General features: G+C 43.8%; 1 protein-coding gene across 5 annotated transcripts; it reads right to left on the reverse strand.

Moving 5' to 3' along the window:
• Nucleotides 1-5,543: 5,543 nt before the first annotated feature.
• LOC105685043 lies at nucleotides 5,544-18,528 on the reverse strand. Of its 5 annotated transcripts, none has more exons than XM_048650133.1 (9): nucleotides 18,150-18,526; nucleotides 17,717-17,940; nucleotides 16,497-16,664; nucleotides 15,480-15,664; nucleotides 15,032-15,273; nucleotides 13,112-13,393; nucleotides 7,977-8,319; nucleotides 7,179-7,473; nucleotides 5,544-6,932 (listed from the first exon to the last, which is right to left on the reverse strand). In XM_048650133.1, exons 3-9 carry the CDS (start codon nucleotides 16,656-16,658, stop codon nucleotides 6,744-6,746), a joined length of 1,698 nt encoding a protein of 565 aa, XP_048506090.1. In that variant the 5' UTR covers nucleotides 16,659-16,664; nucleotides 17,717-17,940; nucleotides 18,150-18,526; the 3' UTR covers nucleotides 5,544-6,743. The 5 variants fall into 5 exon arrangements, with proteins under 5 accessions (XP_048506090.1, XP_020707504.2, XP_048506086.1 ...); XM_020851845.2 differs by having other exon boundaries at nucleotides 17,717-18,089; XM_048650129.1 differs by having other exon boundaries at nucleotides 16,497-16,675; nucleotides 17,717-18,528.
• Nucleotides 18,529-18,598: the final 70 nt, after the last annotated feature.

Genomic DNA, 18,598 nt, shown 5'->3' on the forward strand with positions numbered 1-18,598 from the left:
TGTCGGACCGTATACCCAGGTATAAACACTTGTACGTATACTAAGCAGAACCGCGTACACGGACGAGAAGGTATAAACCTCGACGCGGCGAAGAGGTCGGCGCCGTAACAGAATTCTGGCTTACCGCCTGCCCTTTACAGGAATAGGTCAGATGCTGATAGTATTATATATACCAGGATATAGTACGTACATACATTCCATTGCATCAGGCGTAGAGGTGTTAAATGAATATATTGTCCTTGGAAACGTCGATTGCTAAAAATAAACACGAAGAACATCGGGAGTATATGATGTGAGAAATATCGAAAACAAAGAGGTATACCTACCTCATCAGCCGCGTCATACAGCGTGAAATTTGCGCTCTGAAACGACCCGGTCGCAAAGTCCGGAATTCAAAAGCCGAAATGCGCATCTCCTGCGAATCGAAGGGACTCGGATGTGGGGCGGTGGCGAAATTGGACGGTTTATCTTCATTTCGCCCAGACTTATATGTATATCGTAGCGCATCGCTTGGCTCCCGCTCCAAAATTTATAGCGAACATTAATGGATGTAAAAAGAAGTCAGCTCATTGTATCCGATCCACGGTCGAATGCGTGTAAACAATCCGGAGTCAGTCGAATGCTGCTAACGGTGGATTTTAAAAAGGTTCCGCGCCTGACGATAACAGGAGAGAAAGGGTTTTCTCGGATATCCTTTGTACGGAGACGTCGGCGAGCATTTGGTGCCACTTTTTCATTACGAAGAGCCGCCGTACGATTCCGCATCCGAGGGTCGGACTCGGCGAGGGCCCTGACCGTGTTTCAATGTCAACATATCGCAACGTCAGCCACCCGTATGTATACCACCGGCTTGGACTATCGTCGAGGACACACCTGTTCAAAGAAGTTTATTTTCACACACGCGCGAGGAGGTCGATTTCAACCGGTACAGATGGATATTGTATACATTATACCCATTTATATACCTACCTATCGTTGGACGATAACTCTTTTTGTAAATTAATTTTTTCTCTTTAGGTACCTAACCACCTTAATACCTGCGGGTAAATTATACGAATATTTGCCATTTCTAATACGTGCGTCGTCCGACCGTTTTACTTGTAGCGGTCACGCCCATATTTCATTAATATTACAGCGTTAATATATACAGGTGCATCTGCACTGTGACACTTCTGGAAGATGCCACCGTCCGTCTACGGCCCATATCAGTCGCCATCCGTGTAGATGTTGCGTGTAACAATTAGAATGTAGATTTGTAAATTGTTCTATATAATATTATGTCATTGACGAATGTCCTTATCATTAAATTCGCTGAAACAAAAATCGAATTCGATTCGTGGACTGGTGTGAAATCGCATTACTTCTACCGTCTCGTCATGGCTCGATACGATAGAAAATGCAGGAACTGGCCAAAAACCTTGCATTTTCGAAAAACCAAAATCTGCTTTACATTATTTGGAAGAATGCGCGCCCCCAGGCAGCAGGGTGCAGGTATAGTTTGGTATTCGTGACACCAAAACCTACAATTTTTGTCCGAGTAACGTAGACTTGAAAATTATTCGGAGGTGGGACCCCTCGTAGTGTGGCCCCTACTGCACGATGACTGTACATCGGTTGTTCGCGAGGCTGCGCTGTTCGGAGATCATTTAGCGAACGAAAATTATTCGTTGAGTGGGTCACTGGGTCAACGCTGTCGTGATCACAGGAATTGACTGGTTCCCCGACGGTGATCCGCTTCTCGAACCTCTATTGCTTCTGTACTCGAGTCGTCTCCGTATACCGCGGTAAATAGATTTTTCATTTATTTATCCACGAATGATAATTAGTCGAAGATATCATGAGCGAAGATCCACGTGCCTTTCTATTGTCCGTATAGGTAGATGCAACACCCGCACCTTTCGAACTTTTAATAAAACTGGTTTCAGACTGTTGCTGACCTCGGGATTTTTAAGATCGTCGAATGCTTTGTTCATCAATTTTATTGTAGGTATTCGTTGCGGGCGCGATTCTCCGATGCGTGGAAATTTTCCATTCGTACGGACACGTCAATCGATAAAATAAATCGCTAACGAAACTTGAGATTCCTAATTAAATCACGTCACGCTAACAAATAAATGTATTTTCAAACGAATGTTGGTGACCGATAAGAACCTTCCCCAACGGTTAAATTAATCTATTCGATCTATGCCTCGAGATACGTGTGTCCGTATAGAGAACGACGTGAGAATATGTACAATCGAATGGCCAGACAGAATTATACGCCGCTGGACGTCGCCTGTACTTTTATGTAGATCTGTATTCACTTTTGCTTCGCAACACAGCGTGTCCAACCATCGAGTGAAATGGCGTTGCCATTCGCGCGACGTCGTTCGCATCTATGCATTTCCCGTGTTCGTCGTCATCCCACCGTGCAGCTATTTAACGATGAGATTTGCCTCGGCTTTCAGCGAGGCTTTCAGTTTCCTACGTACATTGATGGAAGATATCTCGCACAGATGAATGTACGAAAAATAATAAATGTGCGCGTGGGATGTTACAGATACTGCTGCAAACATTGGAGTACTCGAAAAATATTATACTGCAGCAATTTTCACATCTGACCGTCGATCATTTTGAGTAATTATCGTACAATACATCGAGATTTGAGATTGAACGCTGTTTTAATTCCTGGAGGCAAAAATGCACCGTCCCGTTGATGGGATAATAGGTAACCTTGAAGTGACTTCAACGCCTGCACTCAGGGAGAAGTTTAACGACGCTATTTTCTGTCGCTTACAAATTTCTATAGCGCGCGTATTAAATGTAAAATAGCGGAATTATTATCATCCGGTTAACCAATCAAGGACTTACACCGGCTGTTCAATCGAAGTAAAAACAGTGAGAATGGCTAGATGTGGTTTTTAGATTGTCGCTTATATTACTGCAGTAATGTTAACCACCTACGGTTAGTATTGCGGAAAGCTATGATTACACAGTTCTACAGTTTACAAGAATTTACAAAAACATTCGTATAATATTTTTGGAGATATAAAATTAAAAAATTTCATTCGATAATGTAATCTAGTTTCAAAGCCACCGAAGAGGCATGCTTGATTATAAATTGAATCTTATATCGTGCGAATGCCTGAATAATTTTATTGTAATTTATGTCGGACATCGCATTGTATTCAAAAAACTTTTTCAGCGGGTCCGAAGAGGTTACATTACTGAATAGAGTGTGTATTCAAATTTAGAAATTCGATCAAAAATTAAAATAAAACAACTCCAATTATTTCCAGCGCGCAAAGCTTATCTCCTTCATATTATATTTTCATTATCATTAGTATATTACCCATAATAATCCTTATGTAACTCACGAATGCAAAACTTTATACTTTTCCAAGCCATAGTATACAGAAATAATTACTAGCAATTGAATATCAACCGTTACTTCGTTGACAGTGACACGACCAATTAATGAATCGCGTCTAGAATTGTGCGTGAGCGTAATTGAGTCGTAAAAATTATATTAAGAAGCCAATGATGGTCGACATCGTCCTGTTGAAACGTAAAGTGTACACGTATACGTACGACATCAGGATCCACTAACATAATAGATCATACCGGTGAACAATTAGATTCTTTTCCGCAAGCGACTTACGTCGACGGTGAGTTTGAAACAGTTATTTCCTTTACCCTGATTGCGAGTTCCTGTTCTGAAATCACGTACGAGCGCCCCTATATGGCTATGAGGTCACCGATCCCCATGCCAATGTTCCGGCTAAAGTGTTCACCTATCTTTGCGACTGCGCGAACGTCTGTTCGACAAAACGTACGCGATGACATTCAAAGCCTTCCGCACGGACTGACAATAACAACGTAGGAAGATCCAAGCTCTGCGCTACATACGGAACCTGAAAATGTACACAACTACATATGGGGATTTCCACGTCATTTCGACAAACCATAACAAGTTGTCCTAGCCCATTTTTCCAGCACATTTCTTTGTCCAGCCATTTTTGAGTTTTGAAATTTCGAATACCGAAAAACTGAGATGGATTTTTCTGAAAAATACTCAAAAATAACATGGCCGATGAGACCTTTTGATTACTCGAGACCCTCCGAATCGCTGGGAATAATTGCACCCACCGACTCTATCTGCATTGCTCTTTCATTTTTGTAAACCTTCTAGAAAAACGAATAAAGGTATAACTTCACGTATGTACATGAAAACTGGCAGCAAATAATGTTGCCTATGGAATATTTAACTATATTTATCTACCACTTGCCCACCGGTAGGCGATCTTCCACCACTCGCCACATAGTTTGCCTCCTCCGTTTTTTCCGTAAAGGGCACCGGACGGAAAAACCTGCTTGGTTCTCGCAATGGCAGTGACCGGTCTTGAACAATGATGGTTATCTCCGAATACCGACTCAATTCATTTATCTCATTTTACGGGATTATCGTGCCTCCGATATCCTCGAAAGTTTTCGATACTTGCTATCACGATTTTTTAATTGGACTGAGTTTCGACTCTACTGCTTATTTTTGATCCTCGAGCTATACGCAAATTGTGTGCGTACGTTGCCGATATCTTTAGAAACGAAGCGTGAGGTTACCGGTGGTGAGAGTCAGCGGACATCTGCCTCGAAAGCTGGTATCGTGTACGCACGTACATACGTATTTACGTACGTACGTACAACCTATGTACAGGCATGTACACTACATCTACGTGAATAAAGCTTACAGCTGCGGGCGGTGCGTTCCCAGAATCTGGAGAGATCATGGTCCAATGACGCGGAGTGGGAGAGAGCAAAGTAATAGATTTTCACAATGCGAACGTTCGAGGAACAACCGGTTGCCGATCCTCTCCAACCGGGATAATCGAGTAGGCTACGCAGATTTATTTATCAACAATATACACGGAAAATCGTGATTCGATACGCATAAGTTGTGCAGACATTACTGCAATATTATATACGAGGTAAAAGGGTCCGGCAAAGGCGCAAAGTTTACACCAGAGGAATCATGGAAGGGCTAGAGAGGTTTTCACGTTAGAAAATTGAAGCGAGATTACTTAACGTTTCCACGTTTTTTTTCGGCTCGACTCCAGTCACAGTCTTTGGATGTCATTTTTTGTTGGATCCATGCTTACAAATAAGTTACAGATTACCTTACTTTGGACATTACCCGCAGGCTCCATCAGCTGCTCACTCGAAGCGACGAAGGCTAATCGGCAACCCCATGGAAATTTTTTCGTCTGTGGACCAACTTGCGTGACGTAGCATAGCTGGAATGCCGTTGAAATTGAATTCAAGTCGAAAGGCTTGGGTTGTTTCGGGCCGATACGATAAATATCATCGGAATGAATCGGACGAAGATTCTGATCGTAAAAAAAATACGTGGATTGTTTGCCGCGGTTCATTATTTATGTCTGTCGAAACTTTTCCAAAGTTAACGTTTTTTTAGTGAAATGAAATTCCCGCTTAGGTGATTAGGGGGGCGCAAAAATTCGAAGACGGGATGTGGGATTTTCGGGTATTGTGAATAAATGATCAAAATATTCTAGTACAAAGGCTTACGATTAGTATATTTTCGGTTAGTACGTTGCTGTTGCAATAATGTATAGTACGTACACATTCGTCGACGCCTTTTGACGATACAACGATAATGTAAATTGCTGCTGAATACAGAATACAATTTATCGACTAAATGTTAGCTATACATTTCTACGATGATTGCACGTATACAAACAGAAATAAACACGTGTACATTTTATCTGGAGGGCACACGTTCATCTCTGATCTCCAATTGTCAGTCGATTTTTATGCGCTCAAGCTATGATGGCTCGAGAACGGAAGACATTTTTCCTGCTCACTTCGTCCTTTCGGATCTAATCTTTGAAATCAATGAATACGCCATTTTTTTCGATAAACTGCTCGATCACGAATAAGAGCATAAGTTCCGAATTCGAACGATGTTGGGAAACAATTGTATTTCATTGCAATTCCCATATTCTGACGCACGATTCCGTATGAGAGATTCTTACCCTAACCACTTATACTGCCATTTCTGACCGTAGTTTTATCATAGGAGTCTTACTGCACTATCAGCTTTTTTAATAAGGTATCGATTATCCTTATTTCCAGCCAGATAGTACGTGTATGCTGATTATTTGCCGAAGAGCTTCAACACAGGTTTCGATAAGTGTCCTTGTCGAAGAATCTGCGGTGAGCTCATGGATGGGTTTTTGTATTAAATAAAATTATTCACGATTTATATACAGCGTAAACACGAAGCGCATATAACAAAGACCTACACGTGGGTGATATTCTTGAAGTAACTGCGATTACGTTCGAAACGTGATATCGACTCTTTTAGAGGATTGGAACAATCTGCAATGAGATTTTTGGCATCTTAATATCAGGGCAGATATCGCGAAATCGTTACCAAGGGTAAGAATATCGCCGGACGTGTAATTTCGAACTAACACATTTCAGAAAAAAATGAATATTACGTCGCAATTGCATGCTAATTAATGAAAGCATTAATCGTTTATTAATATTTCGACGAATGATATATCGGCCGTTCATGGAAACATGAATCGCGTGACAAAATTTACAAGATATTTACACCGATCCGAAAAACGTTCGCCATCGATTATTCCACTGTTCTTGTGTTAGCTAACAGTGACACGGTGAATGCGTGGGATGTAAAATCAATCGGCGTCGTTCCCTCAATGCTACTGATCCTCAGTCAACGCTCAATAAGGGTGGAGTGCGGCGAGTCCCAGTCTAGGTGGTTCGGCGTAGCTGTGCCGGTAACGAGAAGACGCGCCAGTTTCCAACTGTGGCCTTGCGCTGTCTCGATCGAGACCGGGGTACCTTTCGTGGTCGGCCAACTCCTGGTAGGCCGGTGCCCTCGGTCTTTCTCGCCCACGTAGGTCCCTGATCTGGAAAATTCAGAATTACATTAAAATGGATGCGTCACTCCGAGTCGCCTATTTTTGGCCATGTTATCCAAAATGATCGACACGGTAAAGAAATCGCTTGGTCGACGTCGCACGGCTAGCAGTGTCTGAATCGATTGAAAAAAAATGCGGTATCGTTCGTTAAATCTCATCATTTTAAGCCAGGCAAATGGAATTTTAAATTTTAAGATAATTTGTTGATGTTGATTAGTTTGAGACCGAGTTCACCTCTCTGGGGTCCCTCATCTCCTTCAGGTCCCGAGGATCTCTTCCAGTGAGTGGATTTTCGTAGTAACTCCTAGGCCTGAGTCGGGCTGTTTCGACGGCCAGTGGTTCGGGAGCATAATGATGTGTCCTAGGTTTGGGCCTCGCTCTGATGTTCGCGCTGTCCGTATCTCGATCTACCAACTCTGGATGAGCAGCCCGTCTCGTGTGTTCCAAAGGGACGCCGATGGACGTTGACGTCATGGGAACCTGTCTGCCGGCTTTTCTCTCCTCGTGGATGCGACGCGACGATGCTGACCTATAGACGTTTGCACAAGGGAAAATCTAGCGATCGAGTTTGCAAGTTTGTCGTCGAAAAATCTGCTCCTCGAGAGAATTCCTCGTTTAGAGATCAGACGGGAGAAAGTTGGAAAATAACGTATGTACGTGCAGAAAATGAAATTCTCGAGGTCGCCATCAATTCTCCCATTGATACGGATTGCTCAGCTTTTCACCATTCGCTATCAACTTTCACGCGCGATTTGCCAACGCTTATTACCACCGCTGTATCGACGGCGTTATAAATTCTCAGTTCTTGATCCGAGGTAATCTTATAATTGCATTCAACGATTTTAATTATAAGGCGAATCATATGAATAAACCATCTACATCCGAACACCTTCGAACAACCGCGTGCTTTGGAAAAACGAGAATCATAGGTGAATGAAAAATTATCTGCACGATCTTAGTGACTCGAGGAATATTTTTAGGGAGCACTTCGATTATGATACGCTCGCTATTATCGATGTTGCGTGTAATTACCTGTTCACGACTGGGTGGTCCGGTTCCCTTTGCCTCACGATAGCCGGCCTGGCGACGACTTCTCTTTCCATGGCGCGGAACATCTCTTTGGCGTCTTGAAACCTCTCACGAGGGCTGACAACCTCCCCGTGATTAGGCCGCGTGAGATAATGCGGACTCGGGGAGCGTTGCCTCATCTCAGGGGCTCGCCGCGCCGTAACGTGAGACGGTGGTGAAATCGTTCTGGCCACAGGTGGCACGCGATCCGGACTTCTCGTCACTCTGGGCAAAGTCAGATTCGATGCGGACTCTCCCAAGTGCATTGGATTCATCGATTGTTCCGGTGGTCCACCCCATTCGTCATCTGAAAGTTTGACGTTTTATTTTATTTTATTTTTGTTTTTTCCCCGGTCCCGATGATGATTCATTGGCCTGCACAACGAGATAAATATCTCGCGGACGTTGATCAACCAGCTCACGGCAATGCCGAGATTCACTGCACAGGAGAAACATGTACCAAACAATTCAGAAATTATCTGCTTAAGCTTATCTGCTTAATTCGTACCATTTTCCATGTTATATAAGCACATTTCGAATACTTTTAGTTTAATCGAATAATTTATTTATTTTTTTCATGCAAATGTTTCTGAATTGCAAATATTCAATCTTCTCTGCGATTTAGGGAATGATTTCAACAATTTTGGAAATATGGTGAGGGCTAGTCCTTCTTTGGGTTGAGCTGGAATGCCTCTCGTGTAATATACATGTGTAATAATATGTACAGGTAAACGTGCGCGTAAAAATATTGGAGGACAAGCGAGAAATTGTATGGAAGGAGGGAGGCAGCGGGCCTTGGGCTATGGGCCGAGAATGCGGAACTCCTACAGCCTTATCCGCGAGGTTTCATCGGCTACCATCTACCGAATGTACTGCAACTTTATTCGACCAAATAAACGGCACCCGGCAGATACGTGAGAGCTACGCACTTGTAACGCATTATACTCTCTCTTTACAACCGTTCATATGCGACGAGCGGACAAGTGTGTTGGCCGTCGTGGAGAAAATTACGTATATACTTCGGATATTATAATCATCGCAAATAACTGTAATTAACCGTGCTTCGGGAATTTGTATTTGGAGCGTTTCGTGTAAACTCCATCGCCGCTTTTCGGATTTTGACAAATTTGAACTGAGGGGAAAAAATTAATTAAAACAAAACGAATGCAACTGGACGAATAAGGATTTCCTGCGAGTGTCACGAACTGATATTTCAAAACCGCTGAACCCTAAAATTTTCACCAAACTTCGCCTCACGCTCAAATCGGCCTCCATTTATTCAGTCCGCGGGACGATTTGCATTCCGGATTCACCGTCGGTGATACTTCGATATCAAATTTGAATCACGAAAACGTGACGACATCTACCCGCTGAGATGAAATCTCAGATATGTTGCAAAACGAATGGTTCGTTGAATCGAATTTTGCATCATATTATGAATATGATTGGTAAAATTTTCGGTAAAAGTTGTCTACTTATTGCCATTATTCGTAACCACTTATTATTCGAATATCAATCGTCCGAATCAACAAGATAACCCTTCAAATGGAACGAAATGGAGGTGCACATGATTTGACCTACACGAGGCTCCGAGATGTACAGATTTTCTACTTGAAAAACATTCGACCTATTATATAATATAATCCTTTCACAAGAACTCTTCAGCTCTACTAAAACGACCTCTGCAATTTCTTGCTCACCCTCTGCGGTATATCATACCTTCGCTAAAATTGTTGATCGCAAACTACTTGAACTTTGATGTAGAATGTTTGTAGGTATGGGATCAGTGGATTGCGTGCAAGATGATTACTTTGTATGAGATAATCGTACAGGTTTTATCCGTATGGAATTCATACACACCCCAAAATACGCTTTCCCGTTACGGTCGAAATGCTTTGCATAATTCCAATGTAACCGAGTGATCGGTAGTCCGATTATTCAGGCACGTTTCCATTCTCACAATCAGCGTGTTTTTTTTTTTTTGTTCTTTTCAAGCGGTGCAAATGACGTTAATACCGTAACAGGTGAGTGTTCGAGGAAGGCGATTGGAAATAGTTCTTGCAGTTGGAACGAAAATTAGATATCAGAGCTAGAGGTCATCTGTAGAATTTGTGGAAGTGAAATGTTCGCACAGCTTGAATTTCTCTAACGAAACTCCATCGTAAAATAAACTTTGCGGGTTACGAATAATTAGTTGTACATAGCTGAGATTTGTGTACAGTGGAGGAGAATTTTGTGTGGCTCCGATAAGTACCGGAGTGACGATCTCTCTACGAACATTATTTGCTGTACGATGAAAGCGTGTGTCTTCGTACAAACCGGTCTAATGGATTGGACCCCATTTACTTGTGACGTAGCAAAAAAGAAAAAAAAAACAACAAAACGCTCGTCGTCTGAAGATAGAAAGAAGTAGCCCCCCCCCCCCCCCCCCCGGGCACGTTAATCGCACGTATATAATTGCGAATAACTTTTCACTCACACTCGTCGAACTCTCCCGTACGTTCGATGTAGCGCGCGCGGTGTACACGCTGATTTTTTACTAGAACATAATTAAATCCCACGCTAAATCTACCCCGCGCCGTTCAACGCGCACAGCGAGGTTTGCATCCTTGACTCCTCGAAGCCACCGTTCGCTTCAAATGTCAATCAGCATAGTCTATTGTTCGTCGGTCGACTTTCCCGACAGACTTTGTACACGAACGGCTATAGTATTTTCCGATATCAAGGTTCGAAGATCGCGCGACAGCCATACGGCCGAGAGAAAAAAAAAAAATGAAAAAATAAAAAAATAATAATAAGAAAAAAATTGAGAAAACCAAAAGGGAGGTACCGAGGATTAGCGCAAGTAGAATGGTAAGTGGATTAACGGGGCTGACTCTGAGGTCTCGCAAGTGTGCCGACCCCTGCATCGGTGCATAGCCCGTGGGCATGTATACCTATATACACCTGTAGGTACCAAGCTCCCAAGTATGAGACGTGGCGGAGCAAGAACCGACTCCGAACTCGTGGGTTGGCACGGCCATATAGCTGCTATCGTTGTAACGGTATTATCGTGGATCGGATGAGCTCCGCGACGTACGAAGCAACAGGTTGCCGAATACGATCCATCGGAACCGCGCGCTCGTCGCCGCGGCGTGTAGCCCGAGGGGCCGGTTTTCTATCAACCTGTGCGAACCCTTTGTGTACTTTTTATTTCGTTCCAGTTCTATATGGGTTAGTCGTGCGGTGTTTCATCTCGCTGATTAAAAACTGCCACGGTGCGGAGACTCGCACCTGTTCTTATCGTTAGTTAGTTATGGACGAGCCGGAGGGCCACGCGCATTATCGAAACGGTGAGACATGTCCTCCTCCGCTCCCACGCCCCTCATCTGTCTTTGCTATTTTACAAGGTGTTACGTCGTAGAGAAAGGTATATAACAACCAGACGGAGTAGAGGAACGCGATTGAGAAACGTGAGGCGAGACGAAATCAGGCTAACGTAAACTATATACATGTATATATATATATATGCGAACCGTTGGAAGTTTTTATTACGTATATATATACATACGTAAGGCAGGATATGGCGTGGGGAGTATTTTGAAAAGTCAGAATGCCTCTGAATTAACACATTGCCGCCCATTCTTAAATCAAATTTCTTAATCGAATCGAGAATGAGGAATGCGCCGCGCAGATTAACCCCTTTTTTTTTCAAACAAACTTTTGCGGTCATCGACTAACGGGACATACAAGGTGTTTTTTGGGTCGCGTAAAGAGCGAGAGTACATATAGAAGAATTGAACATCCCACCGATATCTCGAATAATCTGCATCGGCTAGTTATTTTTCATTCGCTTATGGCGTCGTTTGACTATAACTCCACGTGATCAACCGCGTCGCCTCGACCGCGTGCCTTCTGTGCCCATTTCTAACGGTTTCAACGTGTCAACCGACGACTGTAGGCGCATTATCTATGGATCCAAGATTATAAAAGGCAGGAACGAAGCAGACGCCTTGTGCAGTTCTGTATCTCCGGTTGTATACCTACCCTGTACATAGATTTTACACACAGCGAACGTATAGCGGTGCCGCAGCTAGAAAGTGTGCGCGTGATATTACTTGAATTCTAATATTGCGACACGAAGACTCGCCGAACGATGCTTCGAAACTGCAACTGAACAGCCAGATGAATCTGTACGTCCGCGCAAACGAACAATTCATAATCGTTGTTCGCTCGACGTGAGATGACATTTTCATTTTTATACACAGCGAACAGGTTGCCCCCGATACATACGTATATGCATCTACAAAGGGAGGTGAAATACGAACGTTATTAACTGTGCGAGCGAAACGAATCGAATAACGCCTCGTTTGAACTTCGGATCCTCAGGGAACAGTAGTGGGTGTATACCTCGTCAAAAAGCACAGCGAAAATGACTGCATCGTGCTTCCCCAAATTTAACGTCAACATTTCTAATACTCTATGGCAATTTCAACGCTCGAGCGTTTGCGTCACGGTTCATTTGTTACGTTTCAGATTTTCTTCACACTTTAATTAAAACCTCTCTCACACTTCAGACGTGTTATCCCGAACATTATAATGAAACAATTACTTTTCCTCACACCCCACTCACATTTCGTTTAATTGTTACAACTGTTCCGTCACATTTTTACAAGATTTCCATGGACACTGTACATGCCGTAATCACTGCTAATGCGTACGTCTCTGTATTAAACTTTCCACCCATTATTAAAGCATAAGATGAATGAAATTCCTTTCGTGTTGAATGAAGAAATTTTTCATCCGGCACGTTTACCTTCGCGCTCAGTCGAAAATAGGATTTAATATAAAATGTAATGGTCATGTTTTTTCGACGTCATGAACATGATACACCATGCTTGTAATTCTGCGAGGTTGACCGTCTCTTATTTTTTTAGCTACACACGAAGTAACTCGATAAATATTTATTCACCTCCGCATATCGTTAAGTCGTCGCCTCGGTTGTCTCGACAATTCATTCGAAAGCTTTGGTTTTCGACGGTTGACACTCTAAACGCGAACCGATTGCGAAATCAACTCGATCAGAGCAATAGATTTGACAATTTCGAATTGGCACTCACCGGAAGAGGAATCCCTCGATGGTCCCGAAGGTCGTGGACCCAGCGGATGACGGGGTTGGTAGGGTGGAGGCGTAGCGGCACTGTCGGAGCCTATTCCGCTGCTGGTAGCGCTTCGGGTTCCACCCCTGTCGAGTGAGGTATTCGCCCCAACGATGTTCTGATTCAAACACCGACGAAACTCTATACCGGCCAAGTTACCGCGGTGTCGATGCACCGTGTCGTAATCTCTGGGCGGCAACAATATCGGTCCACCTCCATCGCGGTCCGCCGAATTTCCCCTACCTGCAACATCGAACGATATCTTCAATTCGAGTTAACTATAAGTTAGAAGCACCGGCGGATCGGTAGTTGCGCATTCGCATAATCTCTTATCATTATTAAGCCCACTGCAGTTTCGCGACGTTCGGTATTCTGTAAACCGGCCAGTCCGGTCAATTGACCTCGATGAAAGAATGTGTCACGAAGTGTTTCACTTCTCACTGCACCCATGAGGAATATAACGTTTCTGAAAAGCCTTGTTCTTTACTTTCAATATCATTATTACGTCCGATATCATTGTCTTCGAAATTGATCTGCAAGTGGACGGCGTACAAGCATACGGAACAGTAACGTTATCTAATGCTCCAGCATTTTCTACATACATATACGCCTATGTTATTATGCCACCACTGTTCGGTCTGCAGTGTATAGAATTTCAGAACTTCCGTATCGTTTATCACGTATTGATGCCTGTATGTGACGATGCGTTTCAGCTGTACCGTTACCGAAAATAATTATAACGTTTTTCTCGGCTTTGAAGACTCGCACAAAAGCAATGATGATCAATTGTTGTCGTCAAACTCGAAGAAATAGTTGACTTCTAGTAAATTGAATCAATCTTTGATTCAACGTTGATTTTTATCCTAATTCTCTGTAAAACTGACCCCATTGCGTTCGCACGCCTCATCCGAACCGTAAAACCATTTGATGTCATGGATCGAATCTCAAGTTCACCGAAACCTCTAACGAGTCAAAGTTGACAAATGATTGGCCTGGTACCGATCACCTGTGTTACAATAGATCGCGAATACTACGTCCGGTTTCACATCACCAAAGGAACTTGAGTTACGTGGATATTTGGACCCGGCTGCGCTTACTGTGCCCGGGACATCATTGTACTTCCACTATTCTCTTGTGAACAATTTGTCGCACAGCTAAATGTGGAAAAGCTTTCTTAAGAGAGCAACGGCATGTTGATTGCAGACATACTGCGGCGAGTTAGCTAACAATGAGCTGAGATCGTTTGCTCATTTCAGAAGATACCACCGCTGTTTCAGGGAAACTGTTTCGCTTCAGACGGTTAATTATGCCTTGCTCGAGATGAACTTACGCAATTGCGCAATTTTCATTTTATTTTATTTAAGTTTTTCTTTTTTTTTCGTTATTCCGAACGAATAAATCGTTGATACGGTATGTCAGAGTGAGTGAAACGATACGTTATTGCGTGTGGCTACAAAAGGTGACACCGTGACAACGATGAAAATTTATTTGTCTCGGAATCTTCGGGTCGAATTAGTCTAAGATCCTTTCCACGATAATGAACCACAGTTCAGATGGTATGAGGGTATTCCAAAGCACGTTTCGTTGCTCTCGTTTTTTTTTTTCACTCAATCGCGCACGAGTAAGGCTTCTCATTTCCACGGGGCAATCCAACAACAAAATATTGATCAATTTGAATTTGATATGTCGTATTACACGAGTGAGGGGTTCGAAAATTCTATGTTCGAAAGTTCAGCTGCTTCGGCATCCACACGAGAAATTTATTCGCGTCGCGATTCCCAAATTCACAACTTTCGATCGCCGATCTTATTGATTCCGAATTCTTTTCCACCCGACAATTGAGTGAACTTCATGAGATAAATAGAATTGACAGACGCTCACCCAGCTTGGCTCTGAGCTCAGCGGCCAAAGATTCGTAGATCGAAGCAGGCTGACCGGATGCGTGATGTCTGAGTTCCCCGCTACCCTCCGAGGATTCTGATTCCCGAGTGCTCCTGCCGTCGCTGCCTAGATTTGATCTGATCTTAGTCTCAGCCAAGGTCAGCCTCGTTAGATTCTCCGATTGAGAAGCCAACGCCTTCAGTTGGCCACCTAGTAGCTCTGCAGTCTCCACAGAGTCGCATCTGATTCATGAGTAGAAGACAGTTGTACAACATATACATCATTGGATAATCAAAAGATAAGAAATGACAGATCAGGTATAGAAATTCGAATCCGATATCAGGTGGCGTCTTCGCGTGAGAATTACGATCGTGCGCACAGTTGGGTTGAATTCACTTCTAAAAACTGAAGGATAGAACACTAATTGGACACCGTTCTATAGAATCACCTGTACGCGTGGACGTGCACCGGGTTATTGGTGGCAGGATTCGGCAAGAGAAGAGTCGCTGCCACAACGTCTTCTCGCTGGACGGCAGCCAGTACAGCGTGCCCCGGGACCAAGTGTTTAACCGCCGACCTTGCCGATCCCCCAGGGTGAACCGTTTGGATTATCTTCAGGCCTTTGCTGCTCATCTGTTTGAAATAAGTAAAATTCGATCAAAGATAAAGATCTCTCCGGTTCAAGTTACACGTAACATATTGCATTTGGATTGTTCGATGACAACATTTGGGTCTGGTATGTGAAGTTACAACACGAAAAATTTCATTAAATATGGATTTAGGTATTTATTGAAGGGTATACGGTAGTCGATCGATGGTACACGTAGGCCCACCTACTATTTACGTCGCCGAGTGGTCGTCATCCCGTTCGTTATTAATTACGATTTTAATTGTGTAAGGTTCTACTGACAATGAGTCTCGTAATCCGGTTGTCGTAACATTGTCAGATTTCGTCAAGTATGATTCGTATAGCTGATCATCAATAACGTTCATCGACGTCAATGGCTGCGAACATGACGATCGCACGATCAGAGATATATGTACCCCACACAGGAGAAAAGAACACAAACGGCTTGGTTTTATGCAAAACGATGATCGCATGTATACCTATACCCGCATGTGACGACACCGTTTCATGAAAGTTACCGCAAATGGTGAGTGTGAAAAGCCTATGATGACTAAAATTTGCACATTCTCTAAGCCAGGGAGCGAACGCTGCGTTGATGGTTTTATTCCTCCGCAATTTTTCCAAACTGTTCCTATCATAAAAAGCAACAGTCAAGATTGAAGCTTTCGTTGAACAATCCGGTTGAATACGAAAAGTTCAAGCATAGTCAAGTATAGAGCGTCGTGGTAGGGCGATACCTCGGAAATATCCCGCATGCCGCATGTTTACATATCGAGCTCATTCCCAAAGGTCAAAACAACGAAACTCGGGTTACGCACGAATATTGGTCCCACTCACCTGCAGCGTGACCTTGAAGGGTTCCTGAAGCCGTTCTCGCTCCAGAAGGTAGGCTATGGCGCCGGGCATTGCGTCGACGCCCCTCGCCTCTCTTGCCCCCAGGTACCAGACGTAGTAGGAGCATTTCTTGACGTCATTACCACCCCGGATGCGCAATGCCATTCCTCGCTGAAAACACACTAGAACATTTCTCATCCATCTACTACACCACTGGGGGACTGAGATTTATTGTTAGTTAAAGTCATTAACTCCTATGCACGCACAAAAAATTATTTCTAGGGCGTAATCAGCGAAACGGGTTATCCAGTCATATCATATGGTTGTGCTTGATGTGAGATCACCGACTCGAGCCCTGCAACATCGCGATGCGATCAGATATGCGAACTGCAGCTGCAGATGAAAACCCCGATGATCGCGAATAAGTGCCGCACTTCATTCGTACGGAGAGGGGATTAGCGATAAAAATGTAAACAACGGTGATACGGTGTGTAAATCTACATGATTTCGGACACAAAGTGGTAAGTTATAATTAAATCCGTTATATAGCTATAGAGGTGCCGAAACTAATTGGCCATTCATGTCGATGCTTCTGTCAATTTCTCTTTGCCATTCCGCGAACGGAATAAGTGGGTGATTTCTAAATATCAACGACCTCAGGGTATATTGCATGCATACGTATATACGCGTTTCGTTAAATTCCAATGACGACGCTCTGCCGCTGCAGCGGCGTGGGATGTTCGTATGGTTCGTCCTTTATAGCAGCTGCTTGATCGGCACTCCCTCGCGTGTTCTCCGTTTCTTCTGGCGCGATCGGTTCGCGCGTATGCATACCGCAATTCTTGTCATTTAAGCTAAACTTATGCTTCAATGATAAATTACAATAGATCGCGAGGTTTCATCGCCAATATTTGACCGCGGTTAACTCAACTGGTGGTATGACCCTTGTCCGATCCATACGGACTCGGGGAAAACCTGATAACAGAGACTATGTTACGAGTTTGAGGGTCGCTGAGGTAAAAAGCATAGGGCAAACACACCTCAAGTTCAAGATGTTTGAATCGAACGAACATACCACATTTATGTTAAATAATCATTTGATTTTATCTACGTCGTCTCGTAGCACACATATAATCCTTAAAAATTATACATATACACACGTCGAAGAATGTAAATCACGAGTCGACGAGATGCGCACGATAATGTGTTCGAAAATTACACACCTAAATTTGCAGTAGCGAGACGAAGGAGGCGGGGGCGGTGAGAAAAGTGACGCTGTACGAGTCGATGGGATAGAATATCGTCCACCTCACGTTCGGTCGTCAAGCAAGGCAGACGTGAGGAATACACCTCACGACGTCGTATACCACATTTTCAACATAACACCACGAGTAGTCGTTGCACTATCGTAAGACCGTATTGTCTAGGGCACTGCAACCACTTGGACCTTGAACCCGGAGTAAGGGTATCTATGAGGTACCAACTCTGATTTAACTTCAGGTACGTATTACAGTATATATCGTGTATACGGAGGAACAGGCACACCGGAGTTCGGATGTAAAGCGTCCGCGAGAATATTATTCACCGCTCGTATACCTGTAAAGTTATAACTCGGTCTGGCATCGGCGAACGGTTTCGGATACTATACTGCCGTACCTGTTGGATTCTGGCCTGAATTCGACGTCGCCTTTCCAGAATCCCTTCTCCGACGGCTGAAGGCAGGACAAACGTCCGCGTCGATTCCCCAGGCTAACTCCAAGATCACGAGTACCGACTTACCGAGTAAAGACCGGCACAGCTCGTATTCTACCTCCACTGCCACCGCCATTTCTACCTCTACTCTTCGAGTGGCTTTTCCCCCTCCATTCTGCACGCAAAGGTCGAACCGTAGACCCACGTAGACTCGAGGTCCGAAGCCCCGTTGATGCCACGAATTTTCGCACGTTGCAGATCTCCGTATAGACCCCATCAGCCTTATAAACGGCGTACAATTTTGAACGGAGCGCTGCGGATCCTCGCCCGCTCATCGCTCCTGCGGTATACCTACAACGATCAGCGAAATTATGCGGGTATACACCTGCACGGTATCTCTGATCTACGATGTC

The sequence above is a fragment of the Athalia rosae genome, chromosome 1 (genome assembly GCF_917208135.1).
Source record: "Athalia rosae chromosome 1, iyAthRosa1.1, whole genome shotgun sequence".
Lineage (NCBI taxonomy): Eukaryota > Metazoa > Arthropoda > Insecta > Hymenoptera > Athaliidae > Athalia > Athalia rosae.

What these genes read in the sequence shown, in the direction of transcription:
- LOC105685043 (XM_048650129.1), bottom strand. Translation starts at nt 16,658, where the DNA reads ATGGCATTGCGCATCCGGGGTGGTAATGACGTCAAGAAATGCTCCTAC. An exon ending in CCTTCAAGGTCACGCTGCAG is followed by an intron (nt 15,665 to 16,496) that starts GTGAGTGGGACC and finishes TATTTCAAACAG; the next exon opens with ATGAGCAGCAAAGGCCTGAA. An exon ending in AGATGAGGGACCCCAGAGAG is followed by an intron (nt 6,933 to 7,178) that starts GTGAACTCGGTC and finishes TGAATTTTCCAG; the next exon opens with ATCAGGGACCTACGTGGGCG.